This window comes from Heterodontus francisci, chromosome 8 (assembly GCF_036365525.1).
Source record: "Heterodontus francisci isolate sHetFra1 chromosome 8, sHetFra1.hap1, whole genome shotgun sequence".
Lineage (NCBI taxonomy): Eukaryota > Metazoa > Chordata > Chondrichthyes > Heterodontiformes > Heterodontidae > Heterodontus > Heterodontus francisci.
In genome coordinates this window covers 71277827-71295936 of record NC_090378.1, presented here as the reverse complement: position 1 = coordinate 71295936, position 18110 = coordinate 71277827, and the positions used below count along the sequence as shown (strand labels likewise).

The 18110-nt window shown below is 43.0% G+C and overlaps 1 protein-coding gene across 3 annotated transcripts in view; it reads left to right on the top strand.

The window, feature by feature from the left end:
- Positions 1 to 291: 291 nt before the first annotated feature.
- Positions 292 to 18110, top strand: part of cachd1 (cache domain containing 1) — a 190041-nt gene continuing 172222 nt past the window's right edge. Inside the window, exons 1-2 of one of the 3 annotated variants that reach the window (XM_068037313.1) lie at positions 292 to 629; positions 1169 to 1482. In XM_068037313.1, coding sequence (XP_067893414.1) covers positions 1186 to 1482 — 297 coding nt within the window. In that variant the 5' untranslated portion in view covers positions 292 to 629; positions 1169 to 1185. Of the gene's footprint in view, positions 630 to 949; positions 1483 to 18110 lie in introns of those variants that run through there. The other 2 variants (XM_068037314.1, XM_068037312.1) reach the window with 2 other exon arrangements.

Genomic DNA, 18110 nt, shown 5'->3' with positions numbered 1-18110 from the left:
GTCTGCCCAGGCAGGTAAACTCCATAGGAAAGGAGGGGGAGTATTAGGCTTATTCTTCCAAACAAATAAGTTAAACAATTTAAAGACTTCTCTCAAATCTGCATTTCACAATATTAAAAAGGTCCACTCACTTATTCCTCTATTTCATACTTTGTTAAATCGTTTAGCAATTTCTTAAACTTGCAATAGATTTCAATTGCCGATCGATGTATCCCTTCTCCGATTTGTAAATACAACGTTCCTTAAAAAGCGGAGTGGATTTAATTTTTGAATGTCTTGGATTGGCAAAAATGTTTTTACTACTGAGAAACTTAGGTGCGGGAGGACATCAACAAGGATAGAAGAAGTAATAAAGAGGACGAAATAAATGAAATAGAGTCAAGTGTTGCCAGCTCGGGCTTTAAAAACCTGTAGCTTTCAGGAAGAAAAGAAGACTTAAGGAATTGCACAACTTGGAGGTGCTGGGAGAGAATGTATTAGAATGGGTGACAATGAGATCAGGTTCGACATCAATACAATGAGAATAGTGAGAGGATGAGGAACATCGAGGCTGGGGTAATTGGAGTTTAGGAGTAATGAAAGTTCAGAGGATTACTAAAGGTGATGGCGTTGATAAAATAAAAGATAAGGTAAGATGTGTTGTACATAGAGAGTTAAGAAATGAGATCAGACAGATTGTATCTTGTGTTAGTGTGTTTGAGAACTGGCAGGAGATCCTCCCCAGAAATGGGAGTAGCATTTAGATTTGAGCTTTTATAAAGGTAACAGTGGGGAGTGGGGAAGATGATCAAATAGACCTAAAAGTATCTTTTGCGTTGATGATTGCATTGCGTAGGTGGGGTTGCCATGGTTATATTGCTTGCATTTTAGCAGGAGATCCAGCCCGGGTTTTGCACTGATCTTTTGTGGCTGGAATTCAAACCTTTTTTTCCCGTAGAGTTAGCAGCGAGTCTCGGGATTCGCATTTGGAGGGGAAGCTGCTTTAGGGAATCTCATTGGAATAAAGTTCTTTTTGTATATTTTGTTTCTGTTTGGAGGCGGGGGGAAGAAAGAGAAATATTTGCATTTGGAAAGATTCGTGCATTTGTTTTGGGGGGTGCGAGTAAAATATTTGAAAGGGGGGAGTTTGCGTCAGAGTTTGAGGAAAGTTTTTTTTTTGCACATCCAGATTGTTTTTTCTTCGTCATGGCGAGAGGGAGCCGCGGATGTGTTGAAATGGGAGCTGGACATTCCGCATGGGTCCCGGCGATGGCAGTATCTCAGCGGCCCCGGAGTGCCTATCCGTCCTGCCCAGTGAGCGCTCTCCTCACCGCTCTCCTCACCGCGCTGCTCCCGCTCTTGGTCCCGCTCCTCCTGCTCCCCTCATTCGGATCCGCTGCTCCGTCCGAATCGGGAGACTTTGCCATTCTGGACGAGGCACAAGTTCTTGCGAATCAGATGCGAGTCCTGGCTACCAGCGAGCTTGGAGTCTTCAACATGCAGGTAAGAACGTGCCTTTTCTCCAGTGGATGGTCCTAGTACCCTGCGACCCTCTGCAAAAAATACACCTGAGTGAGGCATCCTCCTCCAAATAAATAGACCTTTCAGTTAGGTGAACCTGTTCCTATAATGTCCCAGTTTATTCATTTTTATACTTGGGTGCATCAGTGTACTGAGAAACTGTGCAGCCTTATAATGAAGATCCCTAGTGAGAATGTGTTTGCCTCGCTTAGTTAATGTATGAACTGATTTGCTAGTAATTGTTTAGGAGGGCTGGATGGTGGCGCCTGCTGTCATATTGATTAATAAAATTAATTTGGATAAGTCTGCACCTATTCCAAACAATTCCCATTCTGTTTGCTAACCACGATTGACCATCCTATTTCCCAGTGTTCCCTTCAGATGCATTCAGCATCTTTTCCCATTCAATACAAGGTGTACATGCATCATTCACATCCCTGTATCACATCTCTTTTGTCTTGTTCCAATGCGCAATCCCATTTCCAGCCATTGTTCCCTTCCTCTTCATTTATTCATGAAATTCTCTCGCTATTAGTTATTCATGTTTATATAGGATATTTGGCGAGTCGAAGAGACTTAGCAGTTGGCAGGAAAAAAGACAGAAGCGCAAGGAGAGAGCCAACTATGTAACAACCCCGACAACCAATTTTATCTGCAGCGCCTGTGGAAGAGTCTGTCACTCTAGAATTGGCCTTTATAGCCACTCCAGGCGCTGCTCCACAAACCACTGACCCCCTCCAGGCGCTTACCCATTGTCTCTCGAGACAAGGAGGCCAAAGAAGAAGAAGATAGGATATTTGCTTGAGAACTTGTATCGAGTTCACTCTTGGTATTGAGGTGCTAAGTCTTCATTAAGTCTTTCTCCTTGACCATAACCTGTATTCAGTACAGACTTTACACTTTAAATTTTTTTAGTTTTACATGATGCTCCCAGATTGAGGATTAAAGGATTTGAGGATTGTTGGTAATCCATGGATGCCTCTGACTTGTGACTTCTCTATTCCATTATCCCAAGCAGTACAGGCTTCACATGGGTGATGTGATTCAAATGATGTTTGTATTCAGACGTGTTTAGAATGTTTCAGTAGTTCAGTTCTTATCCTTTTCACATGTCCTCAGCTTACATCTTCTGATATGTCACTATGGCGTTAACTTTGTAACTCAGGAAAAAAAATCTTGATATTTTTGTGTTAAAACCTACTAATTGTGTGTTTAATTATGTTTGTTTTTAAAAGTATGCTTCACGGCTTTTTTATGTTCATTCCAAGAGACAATCTCAAAGTTAAAGTTTATCGTTTTTGCTTCTGTTCCCTGCCCACAGATATCAGTGACAGACATGAGGATGGATGATATCTTGGGTCTGTGTGGGGCTGACAAAAGGTGAAAGCAAATGGGCCTGGCAGTCAAGGAGGTGTTAAAAGGCTCGGTCTATGCATCACTTTAAGATGTGGGAGCAAAATACTGCGGATGCTGGATTTCTGAAATGAGAACAGAAAGTGCTGGAAAAACTCAGCAGGTCTGACAGCATCTGTGTAGAGAGAAGCAGAGTTAATGTTTCAGCTCTGTTCTGAGGAAGGGTCACAGACCTGAAACGTTCACTCTGTTTCTCTCTACACAGATGCTGCCAGACCTGCTGAGTTTTTCCGGCATTTTCTATTCTCATTTTAAGATGTGGGATGGTTTTGTCTCGATGGGTGGGCGGCTTAATAACCCCTACAGTCCCTCTCTTCATTGACTTTAATGTTTATGTGTTAGACTCCAGTAAATGTTGATTTTTAAAAAATGATTTGTATAATAAGAAAGACGAGCTTGAGCTATCCAAGTTAATTAGGTGGTCAGTGTAGTGTGATGTAGTATTAAACAGAGACCAGGAAGTTCCGGATTTGATTCCTGGTCTGTATGCAGTCAACTGACCAAAGTTGGGGTGGTGGGTGTTTGTGGGTGGGGTTAACACAGTGGGTTGCTCAGTGCTAGGGAGGAAAATCAGCAGGGTTCTAGCTTCTAACTGCTCTGCAGTAACCACTGCTGAAAAGTGTGTGGATGTTAGATAGGGATAGCCTTGGTTGTGATGCCCTGTATGTACCAATAGCTTTTTGACTAGCTTTCCTGGTCGAATTGTACCACAATAAGGATAAGCACCTTCTCTTACACTTCATTCCCACCTGTTTGGAATGGGGCAGGCATTGAGGGAAGCTTGTAGCTCAGGGCTAGTATTCCTGACTTGAATGATCCACGGAGTATCTCCCCTTCCTTTTGTGTGCTTCCTTGTTTAGTTTATAAATTGCCGAATGCAAAAGGCTACAAACACAGCTGCTTTCAAATTTATTTAACCAACTATCTAAGGATAGTATTTTTCTTTTGACAATTTGTAATAATATAAGCCCTAAAACCATCTTAGTTCCTTCAGATGTTTATGGAGGTCACAAAATGTAATTTATTTATTCTGACTACTGTTGTACTTAATTATATAAATAATGGGTTGTATGAGTTATCACAAGATAGGAAAGAACCTATGAGGATTTGAAAGCTTCTGGAACTACTGAGAATTTTTTTTTTTTGTTTTCAACTGTTCTTCTGAAGATGTTGATTTCTGCTGCAGTATGGTTTCACTAGTACTGGGAACCTTCTGGTACCTTGCCCGAGTGACAGTTTTCATATCTGAGCCCTGGCAGAGAGTGTTGCCAAGCTGTTTGACTGTGGTACGGCATTGCAGCCATGCCTTGACCCAGTCTTCATCTGATGTCCACTCGTGCACTTAGCAGCAGAGTTTCATGGATAGCAGTCAGCATCAGGGACAGTGGATGATTTTTCCACTCCATAAACTCGGGTTGCTGAGAGCTTTCTGTTGTCCTGATTGAGATCAGTTAAACAGCACAAACCAAGAATTGAAACTGGGACCTTTTTGCTCTCTATGACTTAGCATCACACCAGGTGATGCATTTATTCACAAAGGCCACTGGGGCAGCAATTGATTCTGTTGAGAGGTAAGTTTACAATCTGGATACAGTCCATTGTTAAATTCCTCATCAGATTGTCTTTATAGCCATAAATAACATTCTGCTTCAATGGTATGGTATATATATTTTAAAGTATAGTGTCAAATTTATGACATTGATGGAACAATATGTCTACATAATTGTTTTTTAAAAAGTTAATGGCCGGGATTTTTCCCTCGGTGGATGGGAGCTGTCCGCCAACTGAAAAGTTGGTGGCAAACCCGCCTCTGCCTTACCTGGGGATCCGATCTGCATTTTGCCGTTCCCCGGCCTTTAATTGGTCTGAGGCGGGACGTCTGCCCGCTTGAGGTAGGAAGTCCCGGGAGCAGTGGCCACTGCTGGGACTGTAACCTAGCCATCGGGAAGATGATGTCAGAGAGCCCGGATAAGTTTTTGGTGCCTTGCCCAGGGTGTTTAGTTGGGCCCTGGCGAGGCAAGGGTGGTCGATTCTGGGGTGTGTTGGGGGTGATTGGGGCAGCGGGAGCGGCCCCCTGTCGGGCACAGGGTGCCTGATCATGAGGGCCCCCACCCCCAGGCTGTCAGAGAGCCACCTGTTTTTGTCAGGTGGCTTCTCTCGGGCCTGGGCTGCCTGCTTGCCAAGGGTAAAATCCCTGTGGCGGTGGGTGGAGGCCCTTAAGTGGCTACTTTAGGGCCTTGATTGGCCAGGGGTGGGTGGGCCGTTTTTTGCTGCTGCTGCCATATGTAAAAGTGGCGGCGGAGGCGGGAGTGGGTCAGGAAGGGCCCCCCGAGCCTCCCACTCCATTTTACGCCCCCCCCCCCCCCCCCCCGCCACCTTCCCGCACATTGTGGGGGGGGGGTGCATAAAATTCCGGCCAATAGCTTTCTCTAATTCTTTTGACAGAGCATACACCTTTAGCTTCTCCTACATGTATTTTGATATTAAATATCTATAAAATTATTTCAATTTTGCCAAACCGCACAGTATGATACTTGGCATTTGGACCATGTGTGCGTCAAAGTTTGAAGGGGAGCTGCCCCAATTGCTTTGTTTGTTCACAGGGTATGTTATTGTTCTGTAATGCACAGCAGAATAAACTACAGTTTCTTTGTAATTGATGCCATAATGGTACATGAGGAAAAATTGCATGCTCCTCCACTAACTCAGTTGGTAAAGTTAGTGTAACTAAACCATGCAGATTGCAAGATCTCAGGTTCACTTTTCGTCTCATTCTGTCCTGAGTTAGCTAATCTCAGCTGGTGCAAGAGTTGGGGTGAAAAATCGTCATTAACATGTTTGATCTAGGGTGGGAACTATCAGCCAGTGTTCTATCCACTGACCAATATCCAACATCCCTTGCTGTGAAGTGAGGATGCTGGGTAAGGATCAGGCTTAGCTGTGTTATGTTCCACAGTCACAGCTCACCACCACCTTCTCAACGGCAGCTTAGGGATGGGCAATAAATGCTGACCTAGCCAGCGACGCCAACAATCCTGACTCCCCAAAGCCTGTCCACCATCTTCGAGGCACAAGTCAGGAGTGTGATGTAATACTCTCCACTTGGCTGGATGGGTGCAGCTCCAACAACACTTAAGAAAGTTGATACCATCCAGGACAAAGCAACCCGCTTGATTGGCACCCCATCTACAAACTTTCAGTCCCTGCACCACCGACGCGCAGTGGCAGCAGTGTGTACCACCTAGAAGATGCACTGCAGTAACGCACCAAGGCTCCTTAGACAGCACCTACCAAACCCACGACCTCTACCATCTAGAAGGACAAGGGCAGCAAATGCATGGGAAGATCACCACCTGCAAGTTTCCCTCCAAGCCACACACCATCCTGACTTGGAACTATATCGTTCCTACACTGTCGCTGGGTCAAAATCCTGGAACTCCCTTCCTTACAGCACTGTGGGTGTACCTACCCTACTTGGACTGCAGCGGTTCAAGAAGGAAGCTCACCACCACCTTCTCAAGGGCAGTTAGGGATGGGCAATAAATGCTGGCCTAGCTTGCGATGCCCACATCCCATGAATGAATGTGAGGATGCTGGGTGAGAATCCGGGTTAGCTGTGTTATGTTCCACAGTCAAAGCTTGACAAAATAAATTGTATAGATTCATGCATGAAGATTGTGAAATTATAAAATGTTGTACAAATGTCTGAGAATCCTATCACAATGTCCATCAGCGTGAATTAGTGCCTTCAGGAGAGGATAAGTAAATGTTGGAAGAACTCCTTTCTCCAGTAAGAATAAGGCCCAGGGACTGTTGGGATTGACCAGATCATTGGAGTGGAAGGACATAGATTTAATTATCTACTTTGTTATATAATGAAGGGAAAACAGAGGATGTTGATAAACTAATGGTTGTTTCGTTTGATCACTTTCTTATACATCTTGGCGGCCAAGTGATGCTAGCCATTGGTCCAGCAACAGATTATCTGTTTGCTTGTTTTTTTGCTCCTATGGTTGTGTTACATGAAGGAGACAGAACAAAGTTGGGGTGAGAAATCCAAATCTCCAAGTCTTTCATTGAAGAGTCAATGCTTCTGATAGCCAGGTTGCCCAAAATGGCTCATTAGTACTGTGGTGTTGTACTAAATGGATCAAGAATGTAACAGTTTCAGTCCCTGGTCTGTGCTGAATTAGGCAGGGCAATAGAAGGGGAGCAACAAAATAATGGAAAATTGCTCACAATTTTATTCCAAATCACTATTATCACTACACTGTGACTCTTAATGGCAAGTGTGCCTGTCTGGTGTGCAATGAATCCAGCTCAGCTGTGATGTTCCTATGGATGAATAGCCTACTGACAATCATTGTCTAGATTTGTACACTGAATATAGTCACTTGTGTAAGATACTTGCAGAGTGGCTGGCACTGTGGGCAACATCCCAGGATGAGGAAGTCCTTCAAAAGAGGATTGGACACATTGGGGAAATACATTAATGGTGCTTGTCAGATTTTTAAAAAATGATAATTCAACAGAGAAATTTTTTTTGGTATCTGCCTATCCATTGTCAGTTTTTAAAATTAATATTTTAATTAGGAAAGTGAACCTTTGTTTTGTTCCATTTAATAAGTGTGTGCTACCTTTGAAATGATGCACACTTCAGTGAGTGCTGTGTGGGAGGTAGCAGAGGGAAATCTTTTCTGTTGTACATGATTGCCTGTTGGTTGGGTTCCAACCATAATATCATTCCAAGAGGTTATTTTGAAGAATGTCACCGTTGACGAAGACTGCAGTTTTTCATCTTATTTTACCATGACATTGTTCTGTGAAATGTATAAAACAGAATGCGTTCAGCAAGTCCTGGAGGAACTGTGGTTAGAATCCTGGAGCTTGAGAGAATAAATCAGAATTTTTAATCGGGCTTTGAACTGCAACTTCAAAGCACTCAGAAATCACTAATGATGTAAGCAATGTCATATTAGCAAGGGCTGACATTTCACTTCAAACACGGAGAGCACAGCTGTCTGAGGCAGATATTAAAAAATGTATATGCTGGGCAAGGTGGATGAGCTGATAATTAGGATTATCATTAACAGGCACAATTCTGAAAGCAGTGCTGCATCGAATGATGTAAATTTTTGTTTTGGAAATTTACAGCAGAATGGCAGTAAAATTATTTGTAAATTAAAAGACGTTTACCTACCATTCGATGCTTGTTTAAAACAGCAGGGTTTGAGGTGGTCTAATTTAAATCCTGAGGTCCTTGTTTTGTCCCCAAGGAAATCTCAGATTGTTCATTGTGTTTGGAATATGACAGAGTTGTCACTAGGATTTCGGTAAAACGTAATGGTGAAATCTTGTATTTGAACTGTACAAAAACATTCAACAGTGCAAGTACAGAATTTTGATCGTCTAAACTTGGGTTGCATCAAGAAAGAGCATTTTGAGCAGTGGTGCTTACAATGCAGCCCATCTCGCCTTTACCTTGTGGCTATCCTGAGACTAGCTGCTCCATGTGCCTCTAGGTTTCCATGTTGATGGATCTGGGATTCATTGCTGTTTACTTTGTTTTTCTTACTCTCTGGTAAAAGGAGGCAAGAGAATGTTATTAGGAGGGAGAGTTATCCTACCTTGCATTCTTTCTTTTGGGCCTCCTTATCTCGAGAGACAATGGATACGCGCCTGGAGGTGGTCAGTGGTTTGTGAAGCAGCGCCTGGAGTGGCTATAAAGGCCAATTCTGGAGTGACAGGCTCTTCCACAGGTGCTGCAGAGAAATTTGTTTGTCGGGGCTGTTGCACAGTTGGCTCTCCCCTTGCGCCTCTGTCTTTTTTCCTGCCAACTACTAAGTTTCTTCGACTTGCCACAATTTAGCCCTGTCTTTATGGCTGCCCGCCAGCTCTGGCGAATGCTGGCAACTGACTCCCACGACTTGTGATCAATGTCACACGATTTCATGTCGCGTTTGCAGACGTCTTTATAGCGGAGACATGGACGGCCGGTGGGTCTGATACCAGTGGCGAGCTCGCTGTACAATGTTTCTTTGGGGATCCTGCCATCTTCCATGCGGCTCACATGGCCAAGCCATCTCAAGCGCCGCTGACTCAGTAGTGTGTATAAGCTGGGGGTGTTGGCCGCTTCAAGGACTTCTGTGTTGGAGATACGGTCCTGCCACCTGATGCCAAGTATTCTCCGAAGGCAGCGAAGATGGAATGAATTGAGACGTCGCTCTTGGCTGGCATGCGTTGTCCAGGCCTCGCTGCCATAGAGCAAGGTACTGAGGACACAGGCCTGATACACTCGGACTTTTGTGTTCCGTGTCAGTGCGCCATTTTCCCACACTTTCTTGGCCAGTCTGGACATAGCAGTGGAAGCCTTACCCATGCGCTTGTTGATTTCTGCATCTAGAGACAGGTTACTGGTGATAGTTGAGCCTAGGTAGGTGAACTCTTGAACCACTTCCAGAGCGTGGTCGCCAATATTGATGGATGGAGCATTTCTGACGTCCTGCCCCATGATGTTCGTTTTCTTGAGGCTGATGGTTAGGCCAAATTCATTGCAGGCAGCCGCAAACCTGTCGATGAGACTCTGCAGGCACTCTTCAGTGTGAGATGTTAAAGCAGCATCGTCAGCAAAGAGGAGTTCTCTGATGAGGACTTTCCGTACTTTGGACTTCGCTCATAGACGGGCAAGGTTAAACAACTTGCCCCCTGATCTTGTGTGGAGGAAAATTCCTTCTTCAGAAGATTTGAACGCATGTGAAAGCAGCAGGGAGAAGAAAATCCCAAAAAGTGTGGGTGCGAGAACACAGCCCTGTTTCACACCACTCAGGATAGGAAAGGGCTCTGATGAGGAGCCACCATGTTGAATTGTGCCTTTCATATTGTCATGGAATGAGGTGATGATACTTAGTAGCTTTGGTGGACATCCGATCTTTTCTAGTAGTCTGAAGAGACCACGTCTGCTGACGAGGTCAAAGGCTTTGGTGAGATCAATGAAAGCAATGTAGAGGGGCATCTGTTGTTCACGGCATTTCTCCTGTATCTGACGAAGGGAGAACAGCATGTCAATGGTCGATCTCTCTGCATGAAAGCCACACTGTGCCTCAGGGTAGACGCGCTCGGCCAGCTTCTGGAGCCTGTTCAGAGCGACTCGAGCAAAGACCTTCCCCACTATGCTGAGCAGGGAGATTCCACGGTAGTTGTTACAGTCACCGCGGTCACCTTTGTTTTTATAGAGGGTGATGATATTGGCATTGCGCATGTCCTGGGGTACTGCTCCCTCGTCCCAGCACAGGCATAGCAGTTCATGTAGTGCTGAGAGTATAGCAGGCTTGGTACTCTTGATTATTTCAGGGGTAATGCTGTCCTTCCCAGGGGCTTTTCCGCTGGCTAGAGAATCAATGGCATCACTGAGTTCCGATTTGGTTGGCTGTATGTCCAGCTCATCCATGATTGGTAGAGGCTGAGCTGCATTGAGGGCAGTCTCAGTGACAGCATTCTCCCTGGAGTACAGTTCTAGGTAGTGCTCAACCCAGCGGTCCATTTGTTTGCGTTGGTCAGTGATTATGTCCCCCGATTTAGATTTGAGGGGGGCGATCTTCTTGATGGTTGGCCCAAGAGCTCTCTTCATGCCATCATACATTCCTCTGATGTTTCCGGTGTCTGAGGCCAGCTGAATATGACTGCATAGGTGTTGCCAGTAGTCGTTTGCGCAACGCCTAGCTGTTCTTTGTGCAGTACTTCTGGCTGCTTTAAGTGCTGCGGATGTTAAATCGCTGGGGGCTTTCTTGTAGTTCAACAGTGCAATGCGTTTAGCGGCTATGACAGGTTCCAGCTCTTCATTATGAGATTGAAACCAGTCTGCATTTCTCTTAATGTTATTAGGAGGGAGAGTTATCCTACCTTGCATATAGCAAATAAAAGGGTCCAATTAAAATTACAAGGAATGAAATAGAATTTACAGCACAGAAATGCACCATTCGGCGCTATTGATCCATGCTGACGTTTAAGCTCCACACGAACCTCCTACCACCTTTCTTCATTTAACCCTATTGGCATATCCTTCTATTTCTTTCTGGTGTCAGTTGTGGCTCAATGGGTGGCACTCTCTCTCTTCAGTGTCAGAATTTTGTGGGTTCAAGGGAGTTGTGTGAAAGTACCTGGCCTGCACTTGCAGACAACTTGCAGTGGTATAATTGAAGGAGCTCACTGAGAAACACGGTGCAGCCCTGTGTCCCATCACTCCACAGTGTGGTATGTTACAATATTTGAGTGCCCCTCCAGGAACTGACTTGTGGGATTGTAGTTGTTAGAAAGTTAATAAATGCTGTCCTAGGGTAGATTGTCATTTTTGCTGCGATTTGAGATGGTGAATTACTGCTATAGCCCAAGAAGAGCATGGTGGTAAAAGTGATGATTTATTCCTTCCTGCAGCGTATTGCATATGCCTAGTGATCTGCCGATCATGGTGAGAGATGCAAGTACTAGGGAAAGGATCATAATTCCTTTTTTGGGGACTAAGTTTCATGGTTAAGTGCTCTTAAGCTAGGTATAGCACAGGTCAGATATAGAGTAAAAATTACTCTGTTATCCCACAGGCACCTTTGTGGCAGGCATAGCACATGTTGGATGCAGAGTAAATTGCTCTTGTGCTATCCCATCAACCATTTTCAGACTAGTTTAGGTGTAGCAGTGGACAGAAGCAAAGCCAAGCAAATGCCTTCTAATGTTCAGAACCAGTCCTGTCTATGATGGGATTAATATCATCTAACTTTTTGTGAGGGTCCTAAATGAAATTAGTTTGGATGATGTCGTCAAGATCTTAGTGTTATGAACTGGCTCTAATTTGGACTAATTGGCAGTCTCACTCCTGAAAAGGAGCAAGATAACTAGTGTGGGAAATTTTAAAAAATGTAATGTAGTAGACTGTGTGCTTTTCTAAGGTTGGAGTTGCAGCACACTGTTCGAGCCAGGTATGGAGTCTAGTGTCGATAATTCCGTCTTTTTCTTTGTACTAAAATTACACTTCAAATAATTTTGAATTAAACAGCCATGTTGAATTAAGAGGAGTATACTGTAAAGAGAGTTTCAAATTCAACTAAGCTATACTTGACAAGGTAGCTTATTTTAACTTAAACATCAGAAGATTTTCCTTTGCTGTAATGGTATCATTTTTTATATTTCCATTGCCAATCATCTTTGTCATTACTGAATCATATCATCAATTTATTACAACGTTTGGGGCACTTTTTTGGCTATCAGTCTGTACCAACTATCAATTGGCTTGGGATTCTCCAAATTAATTTTAATGTAGGACCTTTATTGTCGAGAGAGAGGACTTTCTTAGTCTGAACTTAATTCAAAACTAAGTTCTGGAGGAGTAGTGAATGTCTATATCACTGCCACTCAGTCCCAGTCAAACTGCACCTTTTTAAGATGCTGGCTGCTATGCCACTTATCAAGCCTGCTGAAACAAGCTGCTAGAAAGTGAGCAGAAATGATCAAGAGAACTGTTCTCTAATTTTTGTTTTTTTCCGTGTGTGGAAACTCAGGGGCTCTGCTTGGCCCCACACAGTGTGGCGTGGCTGAGATTGATAATTGACACCCATGATCCTTCATGTAGTGAATTAACCACAACAACTGGCATTTATATAAGCGTCTTTAATGTAAGAAAAGTACCAATGAAAGCTAGGTGAGGGAATGGATAGCTAGGTTTGGGGAAGAGGAGCTTGGGTGATGTGACTGAAAGCTTGCTGGAGAAGAAGCTTTTTAAGGAGGAGAAATAAATGGAGGGGTTTTGAGGGAGTTCTTGGAGAGTAGGGCAAGGTGGCTATAAACTGTCCACAGTGTTGGAGCTAAGGGAAGGAGCGATGATTAAAAGATTAGAGTCAGAAATCCGAAAGGTGCAGAAGGGATGCAAGGCTGGTGGATGTGGACTGAGACTCTAGAGGAACTTGAGGACGAGAATTTTAAATTCAGTGTTGGAGACTATGGAATCACCATAGATTAATGCAGGAATCCAGTGGTGGGGTGTGGACAGTTAAGATTGCCTGCCCAATGGCATTGGAGGAAGTGAGGCTTTTCTCCACTGATTATAACCATTATAAAATTATTGAGTTTTAGGTGGACAGTGGCTGTCCAGGGCTGGTTAAGGAGGCAGTCTAAGTGAAATAAATATAGGATACCAGCGTATTGATTGCCAGCCATTGCTTCACACTTATGCCTAATACACTTTTACACCTAACAAAATGATCTAGCGGTAGACCTTGGTTACAGATGGCAGCCTTTTACCATTTAATGTTTTGTCCCTCTTCTTCCTGAGGTGATATTTGTTGCTGGGTACAGTTCCATGGGATCTAGCTAACCTTTAGTACCTTGTGCAAAAGGTATTCTTCGTTTACAAGATTGAGAGAGTGAATTTTGGCAGGCTATTGATCTGAGCCCAGTCTTGTCATTGATATCTGCATGGTATACTTTCCAGGAGGAATCACTGGGTATTGCTTTTCTTGGGAACCCTGGCTAATATCTTTCCTTCACTCACTAGCTCAAAGATGCAGATGCTAATTCTAGCAGAGACAGTTTTTTATCCTTACCCTGAGCTATCTGTGGGAGTGGATAGTAGTCCTCTTCCTTCAGTACTGAAGCATGTCTAGTTGCATGTTCTGTAGAGCTGCTCCTGGACTTGGCTCTATTATTAAGTTGTGAAGGATGACATTGCATGAATTAGAGTAACTAGGGGAATGAAAATAATGGGAGGACAAAACAGCAGTGCAAAAAAAATCTCTATTTGTGATAAAGTAACAGGTGATGTGGATCAGCCATGTTAATCCCTAAAGCCTTTGGGGAAAGATGTGGCTTTACGAATTATAGTGTCAATATTTGGGTTAGACAGCACTGATACAGCAGAATGATTTGTGAGGAAGGATGTGGAAGTTTTCATGAGGTGGCTTTCCATTCTGATGTTTGGACAAAAATTTTAACCAGTTAACATGAGCTCATGCCATTCCAGAGTGGCAGTGGAGATTTTATTTATTAAAATCAAGCACATGTGCAAATTTGCAGCACTGGCTGCAAATACACAATCTACTATTTACTTAGCTTATTTCAGTTACGAAGATAGATTGGAGAAGTTAGAACTGTTTTCCTTGGAGAAGAGAAGGCCGAGAGGTGATTTGATGGAGGTATTCAAAATCATGAGGGGTCTGGACAGAGCAGATACAGAGAAACTGTTCCCACTCATGAAAATATTTCGTAAGAGAAGCAAAAGTGACATGAGGAATAACTTTTTCACGCAGCGAGTGGTTAAGGTCTGGAATGTGCTGCCTGAGAATGTGGTAGAGGCAGATTCAGTTGAAGCATTCAAAAGGGAATTAGACAGTTATATGAAAAGGGAGAATGGGAAGAAGGCAGGGGAATGGAACTGAGGGAATTGCTCTTTCGGAGAGCCAGTGTGGACTCGATGGGCTGAATGGCCTCCTTCTGCACTGTAACGATTCTGTGATTCTTTTCAACTAAAGAAAAATCGTTGGCAGTCCTACAAGGGTGTTGCGGTATTTTGTATACCCACTTTTCAAATTTCATTTAATTATGATACCAATTCTGTTTCCTGATTTTTCTCCTCTTCCTCTTTTCAGCACTGTGAGGTTTGATCCTTCACCTAGTCTTATCGATGAAAACAATTGAATTGGTAAATTGGATTTGCTTTATGTCAATAATGGAGAGTTAAAGTGCCGAAGGGTTTATAACTGTATTGATTACCCTTGTCTTAATCTCTCTGTAGTGGTTTTTAACATTGAATCTCAGCCCTTCACCTATGTTTCTCGCATTATTGGATATAGAATTCCTCCAAATTTGAAAAGAGTCGGAGGGAAGGTGAAGTAAATTGAAAATTAGATGCTACATGATGAGCCAGGCGATTGTAGGAAGGCAGGAAAATTTAGGAAGATAATCGTTCCTCATTTTGAGGCCATTGGAAGGAATGAGTTAGATTAGGGGGAAATTCATTGAGTTTTAATTTCAACATGGGGCAAGGAAGAGTATGTAGATCTGTGTTTTGGGCCGTCTGTGTAAAAGCCGTAGCATTGATGATAGTATCTGTTAAAATAGAGAGAAGCAAAAAAAAAAGTCAGAGCAACTGAAGTCTGGAGGTGAGGGTGGAGTTTTCTGTCAAGCAACAAGCTTTTACTTGTGTTCAGAGATATGAGAGCTGTTGACGGAGCCTTGCCATCCATTGGGCTAGTTTTTTAAGTGCTGGATGAACTTGGGCTTTATTATTGGTAAGGGTTACTGGGGATTAATCTGAAAATTGCTACATGTGTGGAGTGGTTTGTGATGCATCTCTTATCCGCATTGCTGAGTTGAAAGAAACTACTAAGCAGAGCCCCGGTGAAGTGAATTGGGGATCAAAATAGAAGGTGGCTATCCAATATACCTATTACTCATTTCAGAGGAGCACAGGCAGACCTGGGAACTGAATAGTTACTTCTCTCTCTCCACTTTTTTCTCCCTGCTTTTTGCAGGGATGCCCAGTTGGGAGAAAGTAACTTCTCTTTAAAAAAAAACATTTTATCTTTTAAAGTACATTTTTTTTCAAGAATACGCATTTCAATTAGATAGTTTCTATGTAAAGAGTTTAAAAGATTGCTGAAAAATGCATCTGTACTGAGCTAACCTAATATAATATTTCAAGCAAGTGTAGGATTGCAGCTCACCGCACTTCTTTCTGCTCAGAGGAATTTCTGAGCTGGCCCTGATCATTTTGGTACCAACTTGGTCCAAGTGTGAAATATTTGCCACTTTTCACTTTCCTGCATACAGTGAGTTGTTCCTTGATCGTGCAGTAACTGCTTGTAAGACCTGTTTTTCGAGAGTAAAATGTTAAAATGCTAGTTAAAGAAAGAATGCATTCTTTCTGCTCAATTCCTTCGTAATTCCTTAATGTTACAGTGTGACCTGTTGCAGAGCTTCATGATGGACTAGAATTACAATGGGTTAGAAAACCAATGGTGTAGTCCTCTATTTGCTACCGCAGTTGCTGCTAGCGAGACCGCATGTTGGAAGTAGAAGCTTGCAAAAATACAGTCCCTGCCCCGCCCCCCCACCCCCTTTACTGTTTGTTGTTTTCCATTGTTACTACTGTGTTGTTTGCAAACTGCTTTCAGAAATGGCTTGAGAGTTGCCATTTTATGTATAATATAAAAATCTCTTTTCCAGTGAGATCATGAACTAAGTGCCATGAATGGGAATAATAGAAAGTTTAAGGCACAGAAAGAGGCCACTTGGTCCGTCGTGTTTGTGCTGGCCGAAAAACGATCCACGCATTCTAATCCCACCTTCCATCACTTGGTCCGTAGCCCTGCAGATTACGGCACTTGAGGTGCATATCCAGGCTCCTTTTGAATGAGTTGAGGGTCTCTGCCTCAACTACCCTTTCAGGCAGTGAGTTCCAGAACCCCACCACCCTCTGGGTGAAAATGTTTTTCCTCATCGCCCCTCAAAATATTTCTACCAATCACTTTAAATCTATGTCCCCTCATCACTGATCTCTCTGCTAAGGTGAATAGACCCTTCATATCCACTCTATCCAGGCCCCTCAAAATTTTGTACATTTCAATCAGATCTCCCCTCAGCCTTCTCTGTTCCAAGGAGAACAACCCCAGCCTATCCAATCTTCTCTCATAGCTGCAATTTTCCAGTCCTGGCAACATCCTCGTAAATCTCCCCTGTACCCTCTCTAATGTCACTAGTGAATATCACTAAAACTTAACTGCATGGAGTTCTACTTAAATATCTGCCTCCAGGCTGCTTCTTGGCAACCATTTTGAAGGGATAAAACATGGGAGACACAGACAACATCTTCCTTTATAACATTCAGGATTGATATTTCAGTAAATTGGTGAAAGAGTGATTGAAAGGACTGAGATGTACAGGTTTCCAACTCATTGTACAAATAAGTTTAATGATACTTGGCAAACTCACTTTTTAAAAAATTAAGATTGAACAATCCTGTGAAGTATTGGGAAGTAAAAGGCCTTCAGTGAGTTGTAACAGTAATGCCTGGAGTTTAAAATAAAAGATAAGCTATATTATAAGTATCTAGCATGCTGTTTGGATTTTGACCCTTTCAAGATTACAAAGATTGACTATATTTACTTCTCAACAATTAGACAATATAAATTGAAAGTTACACGAGGCTTCAGATCATGCTGATTCTGTGACTAGATGCAAGTGAAATTCTGTGATTTCAAAAGACTTGTGTTCTTTAACCTTCTGCCAATCAGTAAAAGGTACTTTGATTATTTTCAATATGACTGCAAAAAATTGTAAATTGGAGAAGTTGGGAGGAAGTCTGAAATCTGTGAACGGTTTTGTAATGACAGCGATTTCAGATTATGATTGTTGAAGTGTTAATATTGTAGGGGTCAAAGTTGAGTTGAAGGGTCACTTGAGAAAACAGTTGCAGGATTCTAGTTTATGCAGAGCTGTTGATTCTAGTGCAGGGTATTGTTTTGGCTGTAAGGTGATATTATAGGTTCGACTCAGGAGTGTGTGCAAGGTTCCATCTTGGCATTTTTACTTAGCATGATGTACGCTTACAATAATTATTTAATGGATGCACCATCTGAGATGAATAAAGCATTTTTTTGTGGAAGGTTTTCTTTATATTTGGCTCAGGAGCTTTCTGCAGTTCTGTGTGAGCTTCTGAAATCTCTGCTGACGAGAAGGGAAGAAAAACCTATCACTGCAAGCTTGAGTGGAGAACAATGGGGAATGTTGGGAGCTGGGGGATGGGGACCACAAGCTTTGGAATGCAGGGCAATCAGTGCAATTGACACGCATGCATCATAGCATTTGTTAGTGCATTTAATTTGGCCCCTACTCCCAGCAGTGGTTTTTGCATTCAGAATGAGGGTTTAGGTAAAGCAGATTAATTTTTTCCCCCTGAGAATAGGCCCTGAAACCTTCTAATTCCTATAGCTCTCAGTGGGAGCTACTTCTCACAACCCCAGGTAGCTGGTTGCCATAGCCTTCAGTAGTTGGAGCTGTAATTGAGCGCAAAGCTTCAATTCTTTGGACTAACATTGAAAAGTCCATGAGGCGGTGTTTTAGGAAACCTCCTCCCCTCTCAAAGGTACTGACTATTTGAGTTGTGATCCCATAGGTTCCTGTCATCTGCTAGTACTTTACCCACATGGCCACTC